Genomic DNA, 25,366 nt, shown 5'->3' on the forward strand with positions numbered 1-25,366 from the left:
CCCAAAACAGTACTAATTGTAACACTATTTTTTCCATTCATTTTTCACAGATATACAATATAATCTTATTAACAACACATAATGGTTTACCACAAAATTAAACTACACAAAGTACACTGACAGCAGATGTAAATTCTCAAAATTAGCATAATTCAATCACTAAATTCAAAAATAAAATCATTCCCCCCTACCTTTGTTGTCTCCCTCCCTCCATGCTATGCCTTACCTTCTGGCCTGCTCACGCCTGGCCATTTTATGCCACCATCGGTGTTATCTTCAGGCCAGCTCCCTCTTCCTCACTGATGCAGTGCACAAAGCTGCGGGCAGCGGCTCCTTGCGCGTCCCGTGCCTCATCTGGAAGCCTTCCCTCTAACGTTGCAACGTCAGAGAGAAGGCTTCCGGTTCAGGCGCAGGGCGCGCGTAGGAGCCACTGCCTGTGGCTTTGTGCACTGAATCATTGAGGAAGAAGGAGCTAGCTTGAAGATAACTTCGCATCGATGGCACCGTGGACCGGCAGTTGAAGAACACTGTTTTGGGCCTGATGCACGTGCTGGCACTGTGGACCGGTAGGAAATTTCTGTGGACCAGTACTGGTCCACGGACCGGTAGTTGAAGAACATTGCTCTAAAGTACAGTTCATAAGAAGACCAGATTAGTGCTTCATTGTGAATGTATTGTACCTTCAGTGCTTGACGGCACATACCCACAGCATGATGGTATATATTTATAGACCTTGTAATTAATCAATTTCCTCTGATTTGATTGAGGTGATGCTCAGTGCGACTGGGAAGCAAAATCTTGGTAGCTTTCTTAAGAACTATTATAATTAAGAACAATATCATCTACGTAATGGTTACTTTAGAACAATTCCCTCTATGGGAATTGTGTGTCCTATATGCTAATTTTCCCAAAAAAGCCCTTATTCTCTTGACTTCTGCTTTATTCAGCTTTTACCTATGCTTCTTATCATAGCAAGTCCCTTTAAAATGTGATTTCCCTCTAAACAAATGCTATAAACTGCTTTTAATAGCATGGAAAATAAATGTAATTGGCTGCTTGTGTTCTTTTTTTTTTTTTTTTAAGAGGGCTGCAATAAATGGTTTACAATAAGCTTACTCAGGCAGTGATCTAACACTTTTGCTGGCAAATTTCCACTGAAGTGCTTTTTAGTCTCATTGATGGTCTTTCCCATTATATAAAGCAATTTTAAATTTCCTTTCAGGTATTCATTTAAAAGACTTAATATGGTTTATTAACTGTGGTATTTTTATTGTCTGTGAACAATTTGCATCTGTTACTCTGAACACTTCTCCCTTGGTATAAAGGTAGTTGGTCCTTAGAGCGCTTGTGCTCAGAAACACATTATGAGTTCATCATGTGTTTGTTAAGTCGATGGTAGGAGCATCGATTTATGCCTCCCAATGAAAGAAAAGATAGGTTTTACTGCCATTTACTGAGTTGAATACCAGTTCTAGCTTTGGGCAAACTAGATGGACTGTGCAGGTGTATATCTGCCGATATTTACTATGTTACTATGTAGCTATACTGGAGAGTGAAAAGAGAAAATAAACTTTGGGAATCGGAGTTTGACAATGAGATTTCTTGGGCAAAATCAATGCAAATATTTTTAACCAGAAGCTGGTTATGTCTTCAGATGTGGAAGTAATTTTATTGTGAAATAATTTCAAGGATTTTGAAATCATATTGCCGTGACCTTTTGAAAGGTTTGGCATTAGTTTCTTTACTACCATGCCATTGCACTAGAGCAGAAAATTTTCAGAACAACCCATAGCAAGGGTTTCTTCTGCCTCTTCTATTACAAACTATTATCTTATAATTTTAGTCCTTGTGTGAATGTGACTTGGAATTCTGTTGATGGTAGTAGGAGCACTGACTCTCATAATTAAATATCTCTAATGTGATATGATTAAGCATGGTATGTATATGTACATTTGGCTTATTTTTTTTATCCTGGTGCTTCTTTTAACCTAAGCACATGTGATTGCAAGTTAATTCAAAATATATGAAGATCAGTTTGGTCTTTACATCAGTAGGTCTTTCCTCAATTTGACTTCAAGTTGCCTAGAAGAGGTAAAAATGACAGGTGGCAAATGGTTTTCTGTATTTTGTTGGAGGGGGAGAGTAAGATTAGGTGAGCCATAGCCAAGGCTGCTCTCATAGGTGAGTTTCAGTATATAAGGTTGGAGGTTTAAATGGTCTACAGGGAACTATTTTGAGTAATCTCCCTTATTTATCTTGTGCACATTCAACATCTCCTTTATTCTATAACACAGTGGTTCTTAAACTTGTCTTGGGGGGACCCCCAGTCAGTCAGGTTTTTGAGATTTTCCTAATGATTCTGCAAGAGTGAGATTTGCCTATGAAGTATTTGTATTTATTTATTTATACCCGGCCTTTTCCATGATCTCCAAAGTCTCAAGTTTATAATGAATATTCCCACTGTCTTTTATCCAAGTTTGACCTTAAACTTCCACTGATTCTAATCGTGTTGTGTACTCAGTCACTTTATTCTCTAAGATATTCACTTTTTCCTTTATAGCAACCAAATCAGTCAATATTTCTTTACAATGGGAAGAAATCTGTTGGATTTGAGTCCCCAAAGAAAGCTTCAACGCTCCTATCGCGTCCCATATTGTTTCTAAGTTAACCATGAAGTTAAAACTATTTGTGGCTTTCCTTTTGTAAACCACTCATAGCTGAATCCATCGTTGTCTGCTCCATTAAGGCTGCAGAATTACTCTCCCTGCCACAATTCTAGAGCAGAGCTTCCTCGCTCTCACGTCCCAGCATCAATGAAGACGCTAAGTGTAATTGCGGCTGGTTCGGTGGGCTTCGATCTTCCAGAGAGAGACTAACTGCTTCAGATGAGGCTCGGAGATCCTCCGTCTGACGACTCCCTCCTGCCGAAGTTAATTTTCCTCCAGAGTAAAGGGTCCATGTTCCACAAACTGATCCATTGGGCCAGGTAACATTTCGGACCCGGCTCAGATGGAAAAACCAGGGTCTTTGACTTTCTTTTCTTCACCATAGAGCACAACGGTATTGTGGAAACCTCAGGCAGCCATCTTGTCCGAGCTCTGTGTCTTAGCATATAAATGCAAGGGGAATTTCACATGGGAGGGGAATAGGTGGGGGGGGGGTCACATTTCTGCACTTAGTTTATAGAATATTCTAATTTAAGCATGCAAATGTCACATTTAAGTGCTAGTATATAGCATGTACTAGCTGTAGACCTGATGTAAGTGCACACACATAAATGTGGGCAGGCCATTCTTGATTACACTAGTATTCAATAAGAACCATTACATCCTATAATTTTGGCTCAGAGCCCACACAAAGTGAACACCCTCCATAGTTTTTAAACTGTATCTCTTAAATTCTGAATATTTTACAAACTACATCAACAATATAATATCTCTGTAGATTACTGTAGCAATCTCTTATAGCCAAGCAAATGCAGAAACAACATCAGCAGGTGCCATTTTTCCAGTTGCATGTGGTTGTATCTATATGTTCTCGTGAATTGTCCTTGTCAGCTTTATAATGCAGAGTAGCTGTGTTAGTGCTATGCATTCAGTCCAACTTCTGCTGTTTTTTGGCTGGGTAGGGGATCTTTGGGGACTGGTGGCAGGAGGAATTGGGCACTCCTCTTGCCATGGACATTTGAGGGGGGGTGGCTTTGTGGGTTCTGGCAAGAGGGACAGAGTATCCCTCCTGCCGGCCGACTTCGCGGCTGGAGGGTTTCCTGCCGTGGCTGCTGAGCTGATCACGGCAGGGAGAATCCCTTGCCGCATTCAGCTCAGTGGCAACGTAATTTTCTAACCAGCACCTGTGACATGGACATTGGTTAGAGAATTGAGGTGGTTAGGTGTCTGTCAATCAGGACAGATACGATTCTATATAGGATGCATGTGTCCGATTCTCAAAAGCCGCTTAGGCGGCTTCTGAGACCGAGCATCCTATACAGAATCCGGGCTTGTCTCTCCTGACCATTTTGCCTCCAGGTTCTTTAAACTGAAGGCATTAATCCTGGTGGAAATTCTAGATTAAAACAGAAGGGGGATATAATGGGAGAATTGAAAATCTTTGATTAAACTCATAGAAATATTAAGCGTGCAAAATCATCGGACATTAGCTGGGAAATATTGATGCCTGTGCGGTAACCATATCAAATAACCTAATGGGACCCTACCTATCTGATTATGCTCCATTTGCACCCATATTTTGTAATCATGATTCTAGAACCATTTGATGGATGTCCTATCCTGTGCAGTTTTATAATAATTCTAGAGCTCAAGAACACCCAACTCTCCTATTTTTGAATCCCTGAGTAAAACAGACTTGGATATCTGGGGCTTTCTATCACACCAGATAAATTTCATCAAATTTGCCTGAAGGGACAGGTTGATCTTCTGGAGTATTTTGCTTGGAAGAAAGAGAGAGAGCAATCTAGGAAGAACATTCATTTTAACTGTATATATTCTATCAATGAAAAACACATTCAAAAAATACGCTGATGCAGGGACTAACCAATACTAATTTTAATTAATGGAGAAAAAGACCTCAGTACAACTAAAACATATCTAAAGGGACTAACCTGCCTTCAAAGTAACCTTATTTGAAGTAGGAGGCACATCCTTGGTCAAAAAACTCCACTGTAACTTTCCTGTCTTTATTAAAAAAAAGCTCATCAAAATCTCAAAAAATTGTACCAACCTGCCTATCCTATGTGCATACTGATTGGCAAGTGGACTAAGCATTTGAAAGATAAGTCTTGATTCGAAAAGGAAGTCACCCGTCTGGAGCAGTGATCTCCCGCCTTTTTCCATAAAAGAACCCCCAAAAAACCCACGCAACACTCAATCATCAAGCGCACTCAGCATCATCCATTCATACAAACCATTCACTCATATCCCAGGAAGCTCCCTCCCCCCTCCCCTCCCCCCATCCCAGGGCACTAAAGTATAGAAAGGGAAAGCAAAAGAAAAAAGAGAGAGAAAAGAAGGCTATAAAGAGTCAGTTAAAGGAGGCAAAACCCCTAGGGCCGGCCAAGAAACGGAAAATCAGTTCCCTGCTAAAAGGCCCCTGTCCCCCTCTCGTGCGTTCGACGGCACCAGGTCCCGCAGTCTCGCCCATAATCCAGCGTAATGTTGCTTAAGCACGCTCGTTGTTCTGCTTGGGATCGAATTTCAAACATAGCTACCTCTCGAAGCCGGCACCCCATGCGGCAGCGGAGGGGGCTCCTCAGACATCCAGTATGTCAAGATCAGTTTCTTTACTACTAAAATAGCATTATAGAGAAACCTGCATTGGGGTGTGGTGAAACCCTGGTCCTGGAGGGTGTCTGCAGACCCAGGAGTATGAACCCATAGTCCCATTCCACAGTGCGCTGCACCACCTGTTCCAACAAGGGGAGGGCTTCCCTCCACACATCAGTCGTGGGCACTCCAAAAAGGAATGTATGTATTTCCGGCACTGCTCTTGCATTTAATACAAAGACCGCTCTCCCATATTCCCATTCGCGCTCCCTCTGTGCCGTAAAGTATGCCCTATGAAGGATCTTATACTGGAGTTCCTGGAAGTCTGCTGATTTAGTGTAGGAATATATGTTGTAAAGCAGGGTGAACTGTGATTCAGAAATATCCTGCCCCAGGTCTCGTTCCCAGGATGTACGCACCGGTGTAAGTACCGACGTGACAAGAGACAACTTAAGGACACGATACCAGCGCGCCAGGGAATTTAGCGCGGGCGGTGGCCGAGAACAAGATATCCAGAGGGCCCCTGACCCAGGCCCCCGCCACTCCCCTACGTTCCGTCTCCCAGTAGTGACGAACCTGAAAATAAGAAAACATATAGCTCGAGGGAAGGCCCCACGCGTCCCGGACCTGCTGGAAGGAGGGAAATCCAGACGGAGACAGGTCAAGTACGTTTTCCATCAACCTACAACCCTGGGCCGACCAATGCTGAAATACAGATCCCCTGCCGGTGGGAACCTGGGGTTGCCCTCCAGGCGTACAAAAGGGGATATGTCCGGTGGTAGTTGCTGTCGTCGCCTCCACCAACGCCATGCCAGTCTGAACGGGCGCAGAAAACGAGAACAAACCGTATACGCCTCCCAGGATCATCATGTCGATGTATGAGGTTCATAAATTGAAAGGGGGCACTCCAGCTCGCCAACCATCCTCGAGGGGAGTAGCGGGGGCACTCACTATAGCCTTCGTGAATCCAACGGAGGAGGAGGCAACATTATAAAGCCGAATATCCGGGACATTAAGTCCCCCCAGTGATTTATCCAAGATAAGCTTGGACATCGCTATCCGAGGAGTGCGAGACCTCCAAACAAATCGAGAGATAGTAGATTTAAAGACAAGTTCATCCCTCCTGGTGAGCCAAAGTGGCATGGCCTGCAAGGGATACAAGAGCTTCGGTACCAGACTCATTTTCACTAAGGCCACCCGACCCAGAATCCCCAGCGGCAGGTCCTGCCAAGCTTGGCACAGTTTTGCGATGGCCTCAAGGGGCCGGCGGATATTTGCGTTGTAAAGCGTGGGAAGATCAGTGCTGAGGTATATGCCGAGGTATCTCATTGGTTTAGTCGTGGGTGCGATAGGCAACACCGCGTGCCAGGTCTCCGCCCGGCCCCCAGCCAGTAGCAGAAGTTCCGATTTACTACAATTAACTTGTAATCCCGACAGTGCTCCAAAGGCTCGAATCACCTCCAGAGCTCTGGGCAGATGCACGGAAACATGATCCAAGTAGAGTAAGATGTCATCAGCAAACAGGCTGATTTTGCATTCCTGTCCCCGTACCGCAACTCCCTGAATTGTCCATCCTGCCGGATTTTCGCCGCAAGGGGTTCGATAGCCAGTAGGAAGAGGAGCGGTGAGAGCGGGCACCCCTGTCTAGTTCCTCTCTGCAGACCGAAATCTTCCGTCAAACCCCCATTGATCATTAGGCGCGCCCTGGGGTTGTGATATAGGGCAGAAGCCCAGGCCAGAAAGCACCCGAAATCCGCCCCGACGTAAGACCCAAAAGAGATAATCCCAAGAGATGCTATCGAATGCTTTCTCCATATCCAGTCCCGCCACCGCCTCTTGACCCCCCCTGCCTACCCTGTCATGAATCGCTCCCAAGACCTTCATTAAGTTCATAGAGGCGTATCGACCCGGCACAAACCCAACCTGATCTGGGTGAATGAGATCGGGAAGAAGGCCATTCAAACGTCTCGCCAAAGTCGCAGCCAGAAGCTTAATATCCTGATCTAGTAGGGAGATTGGGCGGAACGACCCCACCAGATCCGGGTCCTTGCCCGGCTTAGGGAGTAGAACTATATGAGCCATGTTATCCGGAAAGGAGCCCCCTGATGTTGCCACTTCGTTATACATTGCACTCAGGGGCTTCGCCACCAGATCTTCTAGAATGCGGTAGTATTCGGGCCCAAACCCATCCGGGCCGGGCGCCTTTGCCAATTTAAGGGACCGAATGGTGACACGGAGTTCAGCCTCGGTAATCGGCAGGCTCAAAGATGCAGCCTGATCCTCCTCCAGGCGAGGTAGTGATAACCCCCTGAAAAAATCCTGAAGGGCCATCTCATCTAGCGGTCTCTTACCGTATAGAGTTTCATAGTACTTAACAAATTGTTCCGCAATTGTCTCTCCCCTTCATGTCGAGTGCCCCCAGCATCGCGGATTGCCGTAATAATTTGACGTTTCTTATAAGGTCTCACTAGGTTCGCCAGAAGTCTCCCCGTCTTCCCTCCCCATCTATGCAGGTTATACCGTTGAAACGCAAGGGTCTGCTCCGCTCTTTGATGAAGCAGAGTCTCAATACGGTCACGTATAGTCTTGTATTCCTGTCGCTCCTTATCCGAGAGAGAGGAGATGTGGGCCCTGCGAAAACCATGCAGCTGTCTCGTGAGTGAGAGAAGCTCAGCGCCCCGGGCTTGCGTTTAGCCGCAGTGTATGCGATCACATGCCCCCTCAGGACTGCCTTGGAAGCATACCAGTAAGATATTGGTCCAATATCCGGGGTGTCATTTGTAGCCTGGTAATCCGCCCATCGTGCCCGAAGATACGTCCGGAATTCCCGGTCTTGGTACAGGTGTAATGCCATTTTCCAAGAGGAGGCCTTCCTGCCAGCTGCCAGTGTCAGTGTGAGATCCACAGTAGCATGATCCGAGATCGTGGAATCCACTATCTCCGATCTAGTAGCCCTAGAGAACAGCCGTTGGTCTAGTAGTATATAATCCAGGCGGGCATAGACCTTATGTACATGAGAGTAAAGTAAACTCCGAGTCATATGGGTGTAGTGTCCGCCATACATCCACCAGACCTAAATGCTGCATCAGGAAGCCCACCCCCTTATTATCATGATCTCTCAGACTGCTCCTGGGAGGTCTGCAATCCACCCCCGGGTCTGCAGTGATATTCATGTCCCCCCCCAGAACCACCTGATAATCCGGGTAAGCCGAAATTAGGGAGAGAACAGAGGAGAAAATTTATGACAGTAAGAGTTGGGGGCGTACAAATTACAGAGTAACAGTTTTAAACCCCAAAGTTCCCCCAGCACAAGTACATATCTCCCCTCCCGATCGGTCAATTGTTTATGCAAGGTAAAAGGTAGTCTCTTGTGCAACAGTATCGCCACCCCGCGTTTCCTGCCCCCGGAGGAGGAGGAATAAACATCCCCAACCCAATTTCTTCGCAACTTAGAGTGTTCGATCTGAGTGAGGTGGTTTCTTGCAGGAACGCTACTTCCGCTTCAAATGTCGCAAGCTGGTAAGAATACGGGATCTCTTTACCGGGGACCTGATGCCATCGACATTAAAGGTTACAACTCTTAAATCAGCCATAACAGTGAGAGAGTAGCTCTATGCAGCACAGTAATCCAGAAGGAAACACCCCTCCCAAAGTGTGAACTCATCCATTTCCACCAGCCAAATACGCATTCGTCCAATACAAAAAGAATAAGTGGGCCCAGGCGAAGCCTCCCAGCTAAGCTTCGCTGTCCCTGTATTCTGTGCCCTCCAGACCACCCCCCAGACCCCCACCCTTCCCCCCTGCTCACTCATCCCATACACAACCACACGCTCCCATTCACTCCCCCCCCCTAAACTCTCCCTCCACCCTCCCCCCCCCATTCTTGCCCCCAGGCTGATCCCATCCCATCAGCATACAAACCCATACAGTTCCCCCAACCTGCCCGGAGCCCTCCCCCCCCACCCACTGAACAATACCCCTAACATATAGTCCCCGCAGTAATGCAAAACAGGAAGTTAAACACAAACAGTGAACAGTGAATAGGTGATACCAAGAAGTCCAAGAAAGTGCTCCAGAGCTGCCGCATGCCACTTCGAAAGGAATCCCCTCCAGCCAGGGCGGCCCGCACCAAGATCAAAGAGAGTCATCAAGGTTAGTGTAGCCGGCGGAGATACAGGAGTCCACTGGAAAGACGTAAGCACCACTCCCTCAATGCCAAGCGCGTATCACTCAGGCACTCCAGCCGCTCGGATTCGGGAATCATATCCAAGTCGAGGAAAGGAGCTCCACCACCGCAATAGCGGCTTGGTCTCACGGTCCGCTGAACGCTCAGGGATAAATTCAAAAGGACTCCAACACAGCTCCCAGGAGTACTGAGCCGCATCTGCAGGTGAGCCGCAAAGCAGCCACTCCGGTTTAGGGTAACATTAGGCAGGTAAAGTTGCCAGAAACGCCCTGGCCTCCTCTCCGCTGTTAAAGGTGAGAGTTTTGCCCTCATGCCAGACTCGGAGCTTCGCCGGATAGACCAGCGCGAATTTAACTCCTCTGTTGTGAGGTCAGTGCAGGAGGGCGCCATAAGCTTGCGTTGGGCCGCCACCCGCACAGAGTAATCATTGAATATAAGCACTCGGGATCCGTTGTAATCCAAGGTGCCCGCCTTTCGGAAGGCCCGGAGTATGAGTTCTTTTTCCCTCCAGTTAGAGTAGCGGGCTATGGCGGTCCTCGCCCTACCCCCCTCCAGAGGTCGATTTCCAATGCGGTGCGCCCGTTCGCAGGCGAAGGCCTCCGCTCCCCCCGACAGATTCAAGGTCTCAGGGAGCCATTTGCTGAAAATCATGTAGAGGTCCTGGTCACTCACCGTCTCCGGGAGCCCGACCAGCCGCAGGTTGTTCCGTCGGCTCCTGTTCTCCTGCTCCTCTAGGGCCGCCTGCAACTCCCGAGACGTCCGCGTGAGTTCTTCCACCTGGGCCGTCAGCGTCACACACGTGTCCTCCTGGTCGGACACGCGCTGCTCTACCTCTGTTAGCGCGTGGCTGTGGGAATCGAATTTCTCGTGCATTTCATCCACCGCTGATTGAATTTTATTCAGTTTATCTGCCAGCGCCGCCGTGACCGACCGCGTGATGTCTGTGATCCAGTCGCCAGCGGGGATAGTGAACGTGGCCTGCTCCGCCGCCATCTTGGAGGGGGTAAGAGAGGTTGTCCCGGGCGCCTTTCGTCGTTTTATGGGCATGCCCCGTGCCGCAACAGTCGCTCCCGAGGACCAGGAAGGGAAAAGCGGTCTGTTAGTCCCCGGTCCACCTGCTCGTTTCTGCCTTGGGGACGCTGAAAGGCCTGTAGCGCCCGTCACTGTAGCGGGGGTATGGTAAGAGCTCTCCGGCGCGCGACCACCCAGGCAGGCAGCACCACGTGGCCCCCCCCCCGCCTCTGCTTTCTCCCCCGAAGATGAGCAAAAAACTGGGTGGAGATCCCCTTCCTACCTGCTCGTTTCTGCCGCGGGGACTCAATATAATTAATATAGTCTTTTGATTCTATATATTCTTTTGTTACAAGTGTCATACAAAATCTTTTGAGATTTTGATGATAAACTGAGCTTTTTTGAATAAAGACAAGAGAGTTACAGTGGAGTTTTTTTGACAAAGGATGTGCCTCCTACTTCAGATAAAGTTAATTTGAAGGCAGGTTAGTCCCTTTGTGTTTGTTTTAGTTGTATCTTGGATGACACTGAGGTCTTTTTCTCCACTAATTAAAATTAGTATTGGTTGGTCCCTGCATCAGTGTGTTGTTTGAATGTGTTTTTGATTATAGATACTTTTTGTGACATTCAACTTGTGTGATTATTTCATCTTTCTCGATATTCTATCAAACCAGGTAAGGAACTGTCACTACCAAAGTTCCAAGTCCGCCTATATGAGAGAGAAAAGCTTTGGATAATTAGCAACAAACTGGTTATAATCTGGCCTCAACCAAACCCCCAGGTATTTCAACTCTCTGCAGACCCACCTGAAAGGAAAGGAAGATTGTGGATCCTGCTACACTATTAAGATTGCTTTAAGGTTAAGAGCCGCTGTCTTATTCAGTTTGACCTTAAACCCAGAAATCTAGGAATAGGCTTTCGGTTCACACAACTAATTTGATAAGGTAGTGATCAGAGAAGATTAGGACAATAGAACATCATCGGCAAATAAACTAAGTGTATGCTCTGAACCACCCACTCTAATTTCTCTGATATTTGGATATTTCTCTGATATTTGGATTGGCTCTTATAGCCACAGCCAGAGGCTCCATCACCAGTGCAAAGGGTACAGAGGGCAGCCCTTTTGCATTTTCCTAGATGGGTGAAACATATCAGAGCTCCCCCTCCCCCATTAATTCAAACACATGCTCTTGGCTTAGAATACAGTGCAGAAATCCAACTTCTACAGGTAACCCCTAATCCCATCTTAAGTAAGACCTGATCTAAAAATTTCCATTGAACCCTGTCAAAGGCTTTTTCAGCATCTATCTCCAACCTGAAGGACCGGAGAAGATGTTCATGAGAGTGCTTAAAATGGGTCTCTTCCACAAACACTACATGGGTCCCCAAATGAGTCAATTCCTGAAGCAACATCCATCTCTTTTGGAGTGAATTGAGGCAATTTATATTTAAGGTAACAATTTTATCATCAAGAGACATTGTTACTATGATATAAAACAAAAATAAAATACAAACAAAAAGTGAAAAAGCCTGCATGTACCTCTCTATTCCTGCCTTTAACAAGAAAACACAAAACCTTCCATTTCCATCAAAACAAGAAAAAGAAATACCAAACCCCCCTAAACTTCCTCCTAATCCCTTCAAAGACCAAATCTGCCCTCTCTTCATGCGATCCATAAACCAACAAGGTAGTCATCCCCCCAAGCCCCTATAGTCCACTAGAAAGCCAACAGGAGAATGAAAGATAAACCCAAAGAAAGAAAGGAAGCCTTCCCCCTGCCCCAAACCCCCAGCAAATATTCATCTGAACAGAATCTCACTACTTAATTGTACACCTATGAGCACAGTGCACAGAGGAAAACACAAATTAACATCCATCAACCAATTATATAAATAGAACCAATTAAAGGAAAGGACCCTAAGGTTATAGCCCATCAGACTATAAGCGATTGCAAACTAGTAAACCATGAAAACACTTGACCATGTTTCAAATATAGTAAGTTTCCAGGAAAATATAAAGCTCAGTTCATGTTTTATCACCATCTGGGTAATGCTGCAATTTTTTTCCCTTATTGTTTGACCCAGCACTTCATTTTCACACCAGAAGATGAAGCCACCATTTTTGTATCCAATGGCATATCAGGAGATAAGTTTTCAATTGTAAAGGCAGTTAGGTCTTGAGAAAATGACAGTTGCATCTTGAAATTGCAGAAATGGCAATGCAGAAGTTGCATCTTGAAACGGCTTTCTTAAGATCAGCTCCTTGTCTACAAAGTGACAGACTACAATGTCTTTAGGGAGACAGTCGGTCAAAGGGTAAAGAGCTGTGTGTGCTCTATCTAGCTCGATAGCTGGAGCATTTTTCATTTAGACCCAAGAGTTGATGGCACAAAGTCTGAATCACCACACTCCGCATTTTATTGTTTGCTGCTTTCCATGATACTATAGATATGTAAGTTCTGGCATCCATTATTTTCAGTGTCATTGAGTTTATATTTTAGATCTTCAAAGTACCTCTTCAGGGTGGAATATTTAGTTTACAAATCAAGAGCTGCTTCCCCCTACACTTCAAATTGAGCTTCCATGTTCTTGAATCTCATCCCAAGATATCTCTTATCTCTGTGGAGGGTATCGAAATGGATTGCCAGCTCACCTCTCACCTCTGAGCTCCAATCTTGGATTATGGAAACATTTCTTAAAATCTCTACTCAAGTTCAACAAATTTACTTGTTCCAGGTCTCCTTCATCATCTGAACCACTAGGTAAATCCCCAGTATGACTTGGAGTCAGAGAGTTAGGCCATGAGGCCCGCATTGATCATCGTCACAAACCATTTGTTGAAACTACGTTAGCATATCTTTGATATCATTTGATTTAGCCTTCTGAATCATAGTAAGTGTTATACGCAACCAGTATATCAGTAGAAATGCTATGTCTTAATCAGATGCAATGAGATTCATATTTTTGAATGGGAGAAGAGTCAGAAGTTCAGAATGAAGCATCCATTCAAAGATCTGATGTCACTTCCTTTTGAGCTGTTCGAGCACAGCCTTACTGCCTACTTCTCGGAGTTTTCCCTTGAGCACAAAAGATACGAGTTTAAAGCTTTAATTTCTAAGTGCTACAGCGCCATCTAGTGAACCAAATCCATTACCCCTGAGACAGGCCTCCAATTGGAGGCCGAAACATGGACCGTGTTGGGTCACTAAAGACAAAGGACATTATATTTATGTATTTATATATGTGCTCAGTTTTTAACTGAGTTCACATTAATAAACTTGTTGATTTCAAGGTTGATGTTCACAGTCTCACTCCCCATTTGGTTTTCTTTTCTTGGCCACTTCCTCCCAACCAGGCTTTTCTAATTTCCTGAGTTGGAGGTAATCTGAATGCCCTCTATATCCTTTGACAATAAATTCCAGTAGACTGATATATAGAAATGAAACAAAATATAAATGAAATAAGATAAGTCCAATAAAAAAGTATCACCTTATTTCTTTTTGTTTTGTTTTATACCTATATATTACCTTTAAAAGTGGACTAACACATCTACCACACAATTTTACTCAACAGACTGATGAAATTACAGAGAATGTTTTTCCTCTAGTATGTTTAAAATATGACTCTCCTTTCTCAGGAATTGCTAATAGTTCTTTGTTGGCTGAACCTAAAATGCAAGAGGGCTAATTTAAATCACAAGCTATGACTAGGTGCAGCTTTACAAATAAACGAGATCAACTTGAATTACACACAGTCCGTAATTGGAAAGCAGTACAATACCTGTAATATATGTGTAACATGCACATTGTATTATAAACTACTTGGAGTCAGTCCAGAGGGCAGCTATTTAAATGGTCAGTGGTCTTGGTCATAAAGCATAGGGGGACAGACTTAAAGACATCAAAATATGTATACATACATACATACACACTTTGGAAGAAAGCGGGAGAGAGAAGACCTTGGGAGAGACGATAAATACTTTGTGGCATAAATACACAGGAGGTGAGAAGAGACTCTGGAATATGGGGCATGAAGGTGATGGGGAAGAGACTTAGGAGGAATCTGTGGAAATACTCCTTCATGGAAAGGGTGGTGAATTTATGGAATGGCCTCCCAGTGCAGATGGTGGAGTCACTGTATCTGAATTAAGAAAACTTGGGACAAGAATATAGAATCTATAAGGAAGAGGAAAGAAGAGTAGATGGTATAGATAGGCAAGTTGGATAGGGTCTTTATTTGGCTTAATTGTACAAGGGTAAATTAAAATACATTTCACGACTTTAATAGTAGCAACTGTGAGCAATTAAACATAACACTTTTCCACATAGTCCCTAAGAAAAACGACACATTTGTTGTATCGTTCAACTAACTTCTGCATTCCTACAGAGAAGTTTTTCGGCTGTTCCTGAAGCCAGGTGAGTACTGCTTCCTTTACTTCATCATGCTTTGTCTTTTGCTCTCTGAGTTGCAGTGATGCACCTATGTCTCATCGCCGGCGACAGATCTCTCCAGAATACTTGGATCTTCTTCATACCATCTCAGGAACTGGGTCGCAACCTGCACATGTTGCATTTGAGGATCAGTAAGCTGTTTGGGAACCTATCATGCACAGACTTTCCTGTAGCCCAAGTCATCATGCATTATAGCAAATGCAGATCCATAGCTGATATCCAAATTTGCAACCAATTGAGACACCGTTATCCGTCGATCTTCTCTAATCAAGGCACCTGCCCTGTCAATGTTCTCTTGTATGAGCTATGTTAATGGACCACCAGAACGATCTTTGTCAGTTACACCTATTCTTCCCGCTTTAAACCTTTTTACCCACTCATAAACCTCTTGTTGATTCATGGTGCTATGTCCATACTGAGTCAATAGCTGACAGTGAATTTCCACAGGTTTCACTCCCTCTGCCCAAGCAAATCCTCTATGGTCTGTTTCTTTTTTCTCCACTGTGTAGTTCAATAATATCATCTTTGCATGAGGTGACAGGAAGATAACAGGAACAGAATAACAAGTGATTTAGAATACTACTGTGACACTCAAATCAGAATGGTTGTTCCCACATATGTTCCTTAAGAAAACTGTTTTTGAAGACAAATGAACCTCTCTGATCAAAATGATTAAAGGCACTGAATGTGAAAACTGGGATAGCATTAGGGAAGGAATATGGATTCTTGTGCTTCAGAAGAAAATGGTGTGGATTCTTTGATAACTTCCTCTATTCATAAGGATATTTGTTGTATATGATCAACTTTTTTGAAGACATCGCTTTCTGTATACAGTCTCTTCCTCTGTAAACCGCTCTGAACTGCTTGTGGTATTGCGGTATTTAAAAAATAAAGTTATTATTACTCATGTACTATAGTACAGCCTAATAAAAGGGCTCAGAACCTTACAAATATTCTAGTATTCTCCAGAAAAATATGGTAATTGGAAAACTTTTTTTTCTGGCAGCATATTTTAAAGCAATAGCCAGGATAGATTAAAATAAATAGTATCCAAGGTGGATGACCTAGAAAAATAAAATCCTCCACTAGTTGTCCTATATTATAAAACATTTTCTTAGAGGGTATATTGAAATAAGAATTCCTAAGTCCTTTGCAATGCCGAATGATTGTTGCAGTCGTAAAAAATCAAGCATTTTCCTATTTGATAACACATCATCTAATGTACATATACCAGCTTGTAGCCAATGCTTCCAGAGGATCTTAGACTCGTCAATTTGAATCTTGGAGTTCAGCCACAAGGACTGACACGTGGATTGATGAATCAGGATAGGTATTAGGTTATTAATAAATGTTAATGTTTGCCATGTGAAGAATAAAATTCTATTGTCCTTATAAATCCTAGGTAACTTGATACTTAAAACATGACACAATCGCAATGGGGACAGGAGTTGACATTCTAATACCGTGTTTCCCCGATGATAAGGCAGGGCCATCAAATAAGACAGCCCCCCCTTTTTAAAAAAAATTGTAAAATAAGGCACCCCCCCCGCAAATAAGCCACCCCCCCCCGCAAATAAGCCACCCCCCCCCCGCAAATAAGCCACCCACCGATACCTGCGCTTACCCGAATCGGGTGGTACGGTGGGTGACTCCGTGTGGTCCCTCCGTCTACCGCGGGGGTCGGCAACCCGCGGCTCCAGAGCCGCATGTGGCTCTTTTCCACCTTGTCACGCAGGAATGCAACTTACAAGTCCGGCGTCGCGGCGGGAAATAGCCATGCTGAGAAGTGAGCTCAGCACTACACAGATGAAAGCCTTGCTTGCTGATTGGTCCGGCGGCACGGCCGCCAGACCAATCAGCAAGCAAGGCTTTCATCTGTGTAGTGCTGAGCTCACTTCTCAGCATGGCTATTTCCCGCCGCGACGCCGGACTTGTAAGTTGCATGCCTGAAAAAGAAATCATCCTGGCCGGGGTCGGTGTCATGCTCCGGAGATCTACAGCCTTCCTATCTCCCTCTCCCTTCTACCTGCTTCCGGCCACATCCCCTGCTCCGTGGCTCTCTTCGGCAACTCAGCAGCAGCGATCGACACAAGCTTCTGACGTCGGGGCCTACCCTCTGCGAGTCCCGCTTGTTTCAACTTCCTTTTTCCACAAAGGCGGGACTCGTAGAGGGAAGGCCTCGATGTCGGTAGCTTGTCTTGATCACCGCTGCTGACGAGTTGCTGAAGAGAGCCGCGGAGCAGGGGGATGTTGCCAGGTGCAGGTAGAAGGGAGAGGGCCAGATGCAGGACTCGTGGGTGAGGGAGGAGAAGAGAGAGGGGAGGGAAACAAAAGGAAATATTTCATACTGGGCTGGGCCGGAGTGGAGGGAGGGTGGAAAGACATTGAAAGGGTAAATAAGGCATCCCCCCGAAAATAAGCCCTAGAGCATATTTTGGCCTTCCAAAAAAAATAAGACAGTGTCTTACCATCGGGGAAACACGGTATTAGCCAATCCGGAAGATGCTCCATGTATTCAAGAAGGATCCAATACATACCCTGCCACATGATAAAAGCTTGATGGTACCAATAAAAATTTGAAAAATTTACCCCACCTGCTGCAATTGGTTTTTGCAAAAATACTAAAGCTATTCTAGCAGTTTTACCCAGCCAAATAAATTTAGTGAGAATTCCATTCAATTTATTATAAAAGGACCATTGAAAATAAACCAGCAACATACTCATTTGGTAGCAAACTACAGGCAATATCATCATGGGTTCCAATGCTCAAACATTTCTTTGACTTTTAGCAATAAGGATTTTTCATTTACTATCATTGTGTCTTCCAATGTTTTTTGAATCACGATACCTAAATATTTTATACCCTCTTCCTTCCAAAGGAATGGGAATGGATTAAATAATCCTTTTATACAATGCACATTTAACAGAAGAACTTCCAATTTGCTCCAATTTATTTTGTACCCCGAAAATTTACCAAACCGATCAATCAATTCCAGTAAATGTGGTATGGTAGACTCAGGATTCTTCAAATGAAGCAAAATATCATCTGCATAAGCAGAGATCTTATATTCCTGACCTGCATAAGGAATCCCTTGTATCTTCTTTGCCCTGTATGTTCTTTGCCTGTTGTATAGCCAACAACAAGGGTTCCAGAACAATATCAAAAAGCAAAGGAGATGAGGGACATCCCTGTCTAACTCCCCTCTCCAGATAAAAACACTCAGAAAATGTATTATTAATGTGTAGCCTGGCAGAAGGGGAACTATACAAGGTTTGAAGTCCATTCCACACGATCAAAGGCCTCAAGGATATAAGTGGTTTCAGTTGAAGCAGGCCATTCAGCAAGGGTTCCCTGATTGGTGCAATTTAAAAAATCAGTATAGCTTGCTGGGCCTATGCTTCCAGACAGATTTGCTAGGGCATCAGGCTGCCAAGTGGTATAAATTAATATCTGAATATTTGAATAAGAAACCAAAAACAAGCCTTAGGGACATTTGGAGCATTGAGACAAAGCAACAGATTTCTGCTACTCAATGGCCACAGATTTGGACTTGGAGAATGAGATGTAGTGTCAGCATCTATGAGACAAACTTGGTTTTTTCTGTTATACAGAATTTTCTGGACCCCTGTTCGTTTGCAAAAGTTAGATAGTTCTAAGTCTAATAGATGCTAGCATTGTCATCTCGATATAGGGACACAGGATCATCTATTGTTCTATTGTCCCTTGATACTTAGATTTTGGAGGTCTATTTGGGGTCAAATCAATATAATATTAGAAGTCTCACTGTCATTGTGATATAACGTAGTGTTGTTTGGAACACTATTAATGCCCAAGGGTCCAATAAATGCAAATAAGAATAGATTACTTCTTATAATGACAAGAGTTGCTATGCAGCTAATCACGAAAAACTGGAAAACATGGGATAGAATAAATTATAACTTTTGGTGGGAAACCATATGTCAAGTTTATAAGTTTGAACGTATGAACTCATTACAATTGGGACACTATAATAAATTTAAAGAGATTTGGGATCTATTAACAAAATTTTGTACGAATTGATCATTAATATTACCCTTTGATTTCCGAATGAGTGTTATGCACATCCAGGAAGGGTGGCTGGGAGGGGGGTGAAAGTACTTATATTATTTGATTGTAATTAGTGCTGTTTTTTGTACCAATTGTTGGTTAATCTGTTGCACTTTGTGTTGGCTTTTAAAACAAATAAAGAATTGGAAAAAAAAAAAGAATTCCTAAGTCCTAATTGAACAATTGTATTACCGTATGCAAGAAAATATAAAGTTTGATTGGAGAAAAAATCAAGATAATGTGAGTTAGAAAAGCTGAATTTATGTCTGCTGTGCTATGTTGCCCATTCAAGGTACCTTCTAGATTTTTCTGTTCTTAAATCTAAATGTACTGCAACTAATCACTTCTGTAGCTCCACTAGACACAGCGCTGTACCCAAACACATAAAACACAGTACCTGCTTGACACAGTTTATAGTAGTGCTGCCCGATTCAGGAAAAAAAAAAATTTCGATTCGATTCAGCCTATTGGGTATTTTATTTTTTTTTTTTCAAACATCCTGGTGGGTGTATTTTATATTTCATGAAAATACTCCACAAGTTATAGAATAATAATAATGATAACTTTATTTTTGTATACCGCCATACCCAGGGAGTTCTAGGCGGTTCACATCAATTAAACAGAGTTACAAGCGGTTCAATACCAATTGATCAAAGTTGTGGACAACGAAGTAGATGAGGTTGGAAGAAGTAGGAAAGAGTAGGTCAAGGGGGGTGAGGTAGTACAGTAGAGGAGGGGGAGAGGGTTTAGTTCATTAAGAAGGGGCATTAAGGGTCCTGGCCATGGAAGAGGTGGGTTTTGAGTAATTTTCTAAACCAATATATATCTAAAAAACACAATATGCTGTGTAATAGTAATAAATATTCATTAATATAAGTGAAGTGCTCAGTCACCAACCGATCCGTGCATAAAGTACCGTTAAAAGTACAAGTGCTGGTTGTACAACAGGGACCATCATAGCACTCACAGTCCCTAAACCTTCCTTATACAGTAATAATTGTCAAGAAGAAATGAAAAAACACTTATCTTCAAATAAGCAAAAAGAAGGTAGCAAATGCTTTGTTCAAATCCAGCGCTCGTAACAGATATCCATCTCAATTAAAGACTCCCCGATTTTGAAACTCCCCTAGCCTCCCTTCGACTCGAGTTTTGCAAAAAGGGAGCACTGTAAACAGAAAAAGTGCTACAGCTTAAAGATAAAAACTACAAACTAACTAAATTTCCAACTACACTTTAAACACTACAGTTCAACCAAAATTACCCTCATCTAATTTAAGTATAAATTCATAATTCTTAACTTCATATAAATCTTAATACAACTTACTCAGGTACAGGCTGGAGGCATTCTCCTATCCAAACTGGAGATCAGAGCAGACACAGGAGACTTCATTTTGCAAAACTTTATAGACACTCAACAGTCATTCATTTTCTCACAATCAGTCACACAATCAATCAGAGCGTGTCATGGAGGCTCACATGACACGCTCTGATTGGTTGTGTGACTGATTGTAAGAAAATTATATATTGGTTCTATATTATATATTGGAGTATTTTCATGAAATTGACCTATTAACACAAGTAATTACTATTTAACTCCTTAATATTATTGGGTTTATTTTATAGCCTCTTCACCCCCTTTGCCTTCTCTTAACCACACTGGTGCTGTGGTGTAAACCAGTGGTCTCAAACTCACAGCCCGGGGGCCACATGCGGCCCGCTAGGTACTATTTTGAGGCCCTCGGTATGTTTATCATAATCACAAAAGTAAAATTAAACAGTTTCTTGATCATATGTCTCTTTAGCTATAAATTACAATATTATTAAGAATTAGCCAAAAGGAAAAATTTATAAACTATAAAGAGTTTTACCTCATGCAAAATGGTAATTTCTTTAATAAGACATTAACTATTTTTTTCTGCGGCCCTCCAAGTACCTACAAATCCAAAATGTGGCCCTGCAAAGGGTTTGAGTTTGAGACCACTGGTGTAAACCAAATAAAAAAGATTTTTCCTCTCTCTGTTAAATCCTAGCTCACGTTTGCCTGTTTCCCCCTGAAGGCCTGCCTGTCCCACCCCCTCCCCTCCCCCCCAAAGGACTGCACACCACCACCCCCCTCCCGGAAGACCTGCGTGTTCCCCTTGGCCTCCTGCGCATCATTTACCTAGTATCAGCAGCCTGCAGAGAAGATTGCCGGTGCTAGCGATCTTTGCAAGCTGCCATAAGTCTTCGGAACTGTTTCATCTGCCGCGATCCTGCCACTGATGTCAGAGGAGGGGCGGGACCATGGCAGAGGAAACAGCTCCAAAGACCTATGGCATCTTGCAAAGATCACTAGCACCGGCGATCTTCTCTGCAGGCTTCTGATATTAGGTAAATGGTGCGCGGGAGGCCAGGGGGGAAGCCGGACACTAGCACTTCCCGACTGACCCTCGTCCTCTAAAGCAGGTGCGGCAGCAGCCGGCCAGCAAGAGGCTCTTGCTTGAGGGAGGGAGGGTCAGTTACCGAATCGGGAGGCCGATTTTTTTTTTTTGTTTGTTTGTTTTGTCTTTTTTAAATCAATTCACCTGAAGTGAATCAGTGAACCAATTTGAATCGGGCAGTACTAGTTTACAGTCTTCAAGATGAGCAAATAAGGAATTAAGGGGTTTCATTTATAATGGAATGATTAAAATTTGAGTAAATGATTAAAAGATGAGTAAGGGGTTAAAATCCACCTCAAAAAGATTTTAATAGGGACAGAAGTTGCGTATAACATACTGACAGAAAGTCTGTTCCAGGCATATAGTACTGATGAATGGAATTCCAGGGGAGGTATGTAGGGAGAGAAGTCTAAACTAAACTAAATCTTGGACTTGTATCCCTGAGAAACAAGACTCAACTCGGTTAACAATAGTTGTAGTTAATAGAGAGAATTGACCTCATGGAAACTTATCTGCTACAAAACACTGAAACAAAGTAGTTTTCAGAATTTTTTGAAAAACTTGAAGAAAGTAGGTCATTCCAAATTGCTGTTAGTAAATAGGGAAAGGAATGAACAATTTTACTGATATATCTGGCACCTTTTACAGTAGGGAAAGAAAGTTTAAATACATGGATAGTTCTGCAACTTGAAGATCTCGAAGAATTTAAAGCTAGAGGGACCAACAAATCAAAGATACTATGTAAGATTTAGCAGGCACATTTAAACTGAACTCTCAATCGAAAAGGAAGCCAATGTAAACTCCTTAACAGAGGTGACACATGGTTCTTTCGGCGATATTTTGAATTAACTGGAGTCTTTTTTCATTTCATTTGCTCAAATCCACGTAAATGGAGTTACAATAGTCTGGTCATTTTTGCTGTAGGTAAAAAAAAAATAAAATCTTATGATAATATTATCAGACTATTGAGGCAGATATCTACACTGATACTATCGGTATAAGAAGCTTGTGAATTTGGGGTGAAGCAAGGGCAAGCTGGTAAAATATATACATAGTGGCAATATTCCACCACTGTCCAAATATCTTATACATTTTACATAGGCCTGCTAAATAACAAGTCTAAACTAAACAGATAGTGCTGGCGTGGTGACCATACTATTCATATTTTCAGCACCATATAGCTGGCAGTACTGACTATAATGAATAAATTAAACACCACAGCTACAATTTAAGGGTTTGTTTGTTTTTAACTTAACGCTTAGCGCATGATGATGAAATTAGTGCACGCCAAAAGCTTGCATGTCCTATTTTGTATCTATGGGCCACATAGTACTTGGTGCATGCCAATGTCCATTAGCATGCACTATTCTTTACTAATAATGTCCTCATCATCACGCCGGTTAACTGCTACAATAAACCCAATATGTTCTGTCTTTAAAATAGCAAAAATAAGTATCTAAAAACATCTGAAGCAATTTGTGTAAAGATGCTTGTTTCTACTTGTACACTGACTCTTGGAAAATGTTTTTTCTCTTGACGATTATTTCTGATTTAGTTCATGATGGTGGCTCTTTCGTGGCTATGAATTCATCATGTTCAGCTTTTCCATGTTGTGTTCCTCAGATTTATTTCCTGGCATTTGTTTAACTCAAATCTCTCTCCTCAGGAAGAGCAGGCTGCCAAATTGAAAGCGGAGAAGATCCGAGTAGCACTCGAAAAGATCAAGGAAGCACAAGTGAAAAAAGTAAGTGATGTTCTGAGGATTTGTCAAGATCTTTTCTCATAGACACACAATGGGAGGAAAGCATTGGTAAATCAGACCCTGTGCATTACTTAGGTGGTTTAAACATGATAAAACTTCAGGTGTACCCATTACATATTTCTTGGACTCTTCACCAGTAGATATTTTTTCATGCAAGTTTTGACATAAGATACTCAGATTTGTATTTTCAACAACGGTCCTAATGTGGTTATTAATGCCGTTATGTTATAGCTTTAGTACTGAATATACATGAGAGCACATTTTAGGGAATAGTATATCCCATTTAAAGAATTGCATGCAGATGTCCACTGACCACTGTAAATTTGATCATATTACTCCCCTACTTAATACTGCTCACTGATTCCGTCTCGTACCAGATTTCCTACAAGATGCTACTGCTTGTTTTCAAAATACACATTGTTGATGCACCACCTTATCTTTCCAGATTTTGAACTCTTTACTGCCTATCCTGAGAGCTGCACTCTAGAGCAGAGGTGCCCAAATGGTCGATCGCGATTGACCAGTAGATCGCAAAGTTAATGCGAGTCGATTGCGTTGCCTTTGCGATCTTTTTCTCCCTGCTGCTTCCTCGAGCCAGGCCTGGGGCGTACAAGCACCGGACTCACAAGACTTCACCTCCGACATCAATTCTGACGTCGGAGAGGAAATTCTGGGCCAGTCAATCGCTGCCTAGCTGGCCTGGAACTTCCTCCCCGGCATTAGAATTGACATCAGAGATGGAGTCTTGTGGGCCCGGCGCTTGTATGTGCCAGGCCTGGCTCGGGGAAGCAGCAGGGAGAAATCAGCGTGGTGGCTTGGGGGGGGGCAGGGGGACAGAGAAAGAAGGAAAGGCAGGCAGGGGGAGAGAGAAAGAAAGGCAGAAAGAAAGAGGGGGAGAGAAAGAAAGACAGGCAGGAGGGGGGAGAGAGAGAAAGGCAGAAAGAAATATTGGCTTTACAGAAGAAGGAAGTGCAACTAGAGACTCATGAAATCACCAGACAAAAAGGTAGGGAAAATGATTTTATTTTCAATTTATTGATCAAAATGTGTCCGTTTTGAGAATTTATATCTGCTGTCTATATTTTGCACTATGGCCCCTTTTTACTAAACCGTGATAGTGTTTTTTAGTGCAGGAAGCCTATGAGCGTTGAGAGCTGCGTGGGGCATTCAGCGCAGTTCCCTGCACTAAAAACTGCTATCGTAGTTTAGTAAAAGGGGAGAGGGTATAATTGTCTATTTTTGTATAGTTGTTACTGAGGTGACATTGCATATTTTAAAGTCATCTGCCTTAACCTTTGAAAAAAAAACCCGAATACAAATGATAATTAACATTTTCTCTGCGTACAGTGTGCTCCGTGTTTTTTTAAATTTTATTATTGGTAGATCAATAATAAACTCTTGGCGTTACTCAAGAGGGTTCAGAGGACAGCGATGCGTCTGATAAAGGGGATGGAAAACCTATCATACGCTGAGAGATTGGAGAAACTGGGTCTCTCTTCCCTGGAGAAGCGGAGACTTAGAGGGGATATGATGGAGACTTACAAGATCATGAAGGGCATAGAGAGAGTAGAGAGGGACAGATTTCTTCAAGCTTTCAAATAATAAAAGAACAAGAGGGCATTCAGAAAAGTTGAAAGGAGACAGATTCAAAACGAATGCTAGGAAGTTCTTCTTTACCCAACGTGTGGTGGACACCTGGAATGCGCTTCCAGAGAGCGTAATAGAGCAGAGTACGGTACTGGGGTTCAAGAAAGGATTGGACAATTTCCTGCTGGAAGAGGGGATAGAGGGGTATAGATAGAGGATTACTGTACAGGTCCTGGACCTGTTGGGCCGCCGCATGAGCGGACTGCTGGACACGATGGACCTCAGGTCTGACCCAGCAGAGGCATTGCTTATGTTCTTATGTGTGCAGAGCAGAAAGATTGCTTAGAGCAGCCATTCCTAACCCAATCCTTGGGGCACACCTAGTCCCATTGCTGTACTGGGCAATGGTGTGCCCTCACCTAGAGTACTGCGTATAGCACTGGTCACAGTACATGAAGAAAGACACGGTACTACTCGAAAGGGTCTAGAGAATAGCGACCAAGATGGTTAAGGGGTTGGAGGAGCTGCCGTACAGCGAAAGATTAGAAAAACTGGGCCTCTTCTCCCTCGAACAGAGGAGATT

General features: G+C 43.3%; 1 protein-coding gene across 6 annotated transcripts in view; it reads left to right on the plus strand.

Annotated features, from left to right (window-relative positions):
• RAPH1 (Ras association (RalGDS/AF-6) and pleckstrin homology domains 1) overlaps positions 1–25,366 on the plus strand; it is a 494,561-nt gene that overhangs the window by 296,549 nt on the left and 172,646 nt on the right. For all 6 annotated transcript variants that reach the window (XM_033946873.1, XM_033946869.1, XM_033946870.1 and 3 more), the window contains one exon: positions 23,101–23,178. In XM_033946873.1, coding sequence (XP_033802764.1) covers positions 23,101–23,178 — 78 coding nt within the window. The remainder of the gene's footprint in view (positions 1–23,100; positions 23,179–25,366) is intronic.

This window comes from Geotrypetes seraphini, chromosome 5 (assembly GCF_902459505.1).
Source record: "Geotrypetes seraphini chromosome 5, aGeoSer1.1, whole genome shotgun sequence".
In the NCBI taxonomy this organism is placed as follows: Eukaryota; Metazoa; Chordata; class Amphibia; order Gymnophiona; family Dermophiidae; genus Geotrypetes; species Geotrypetes seraphini.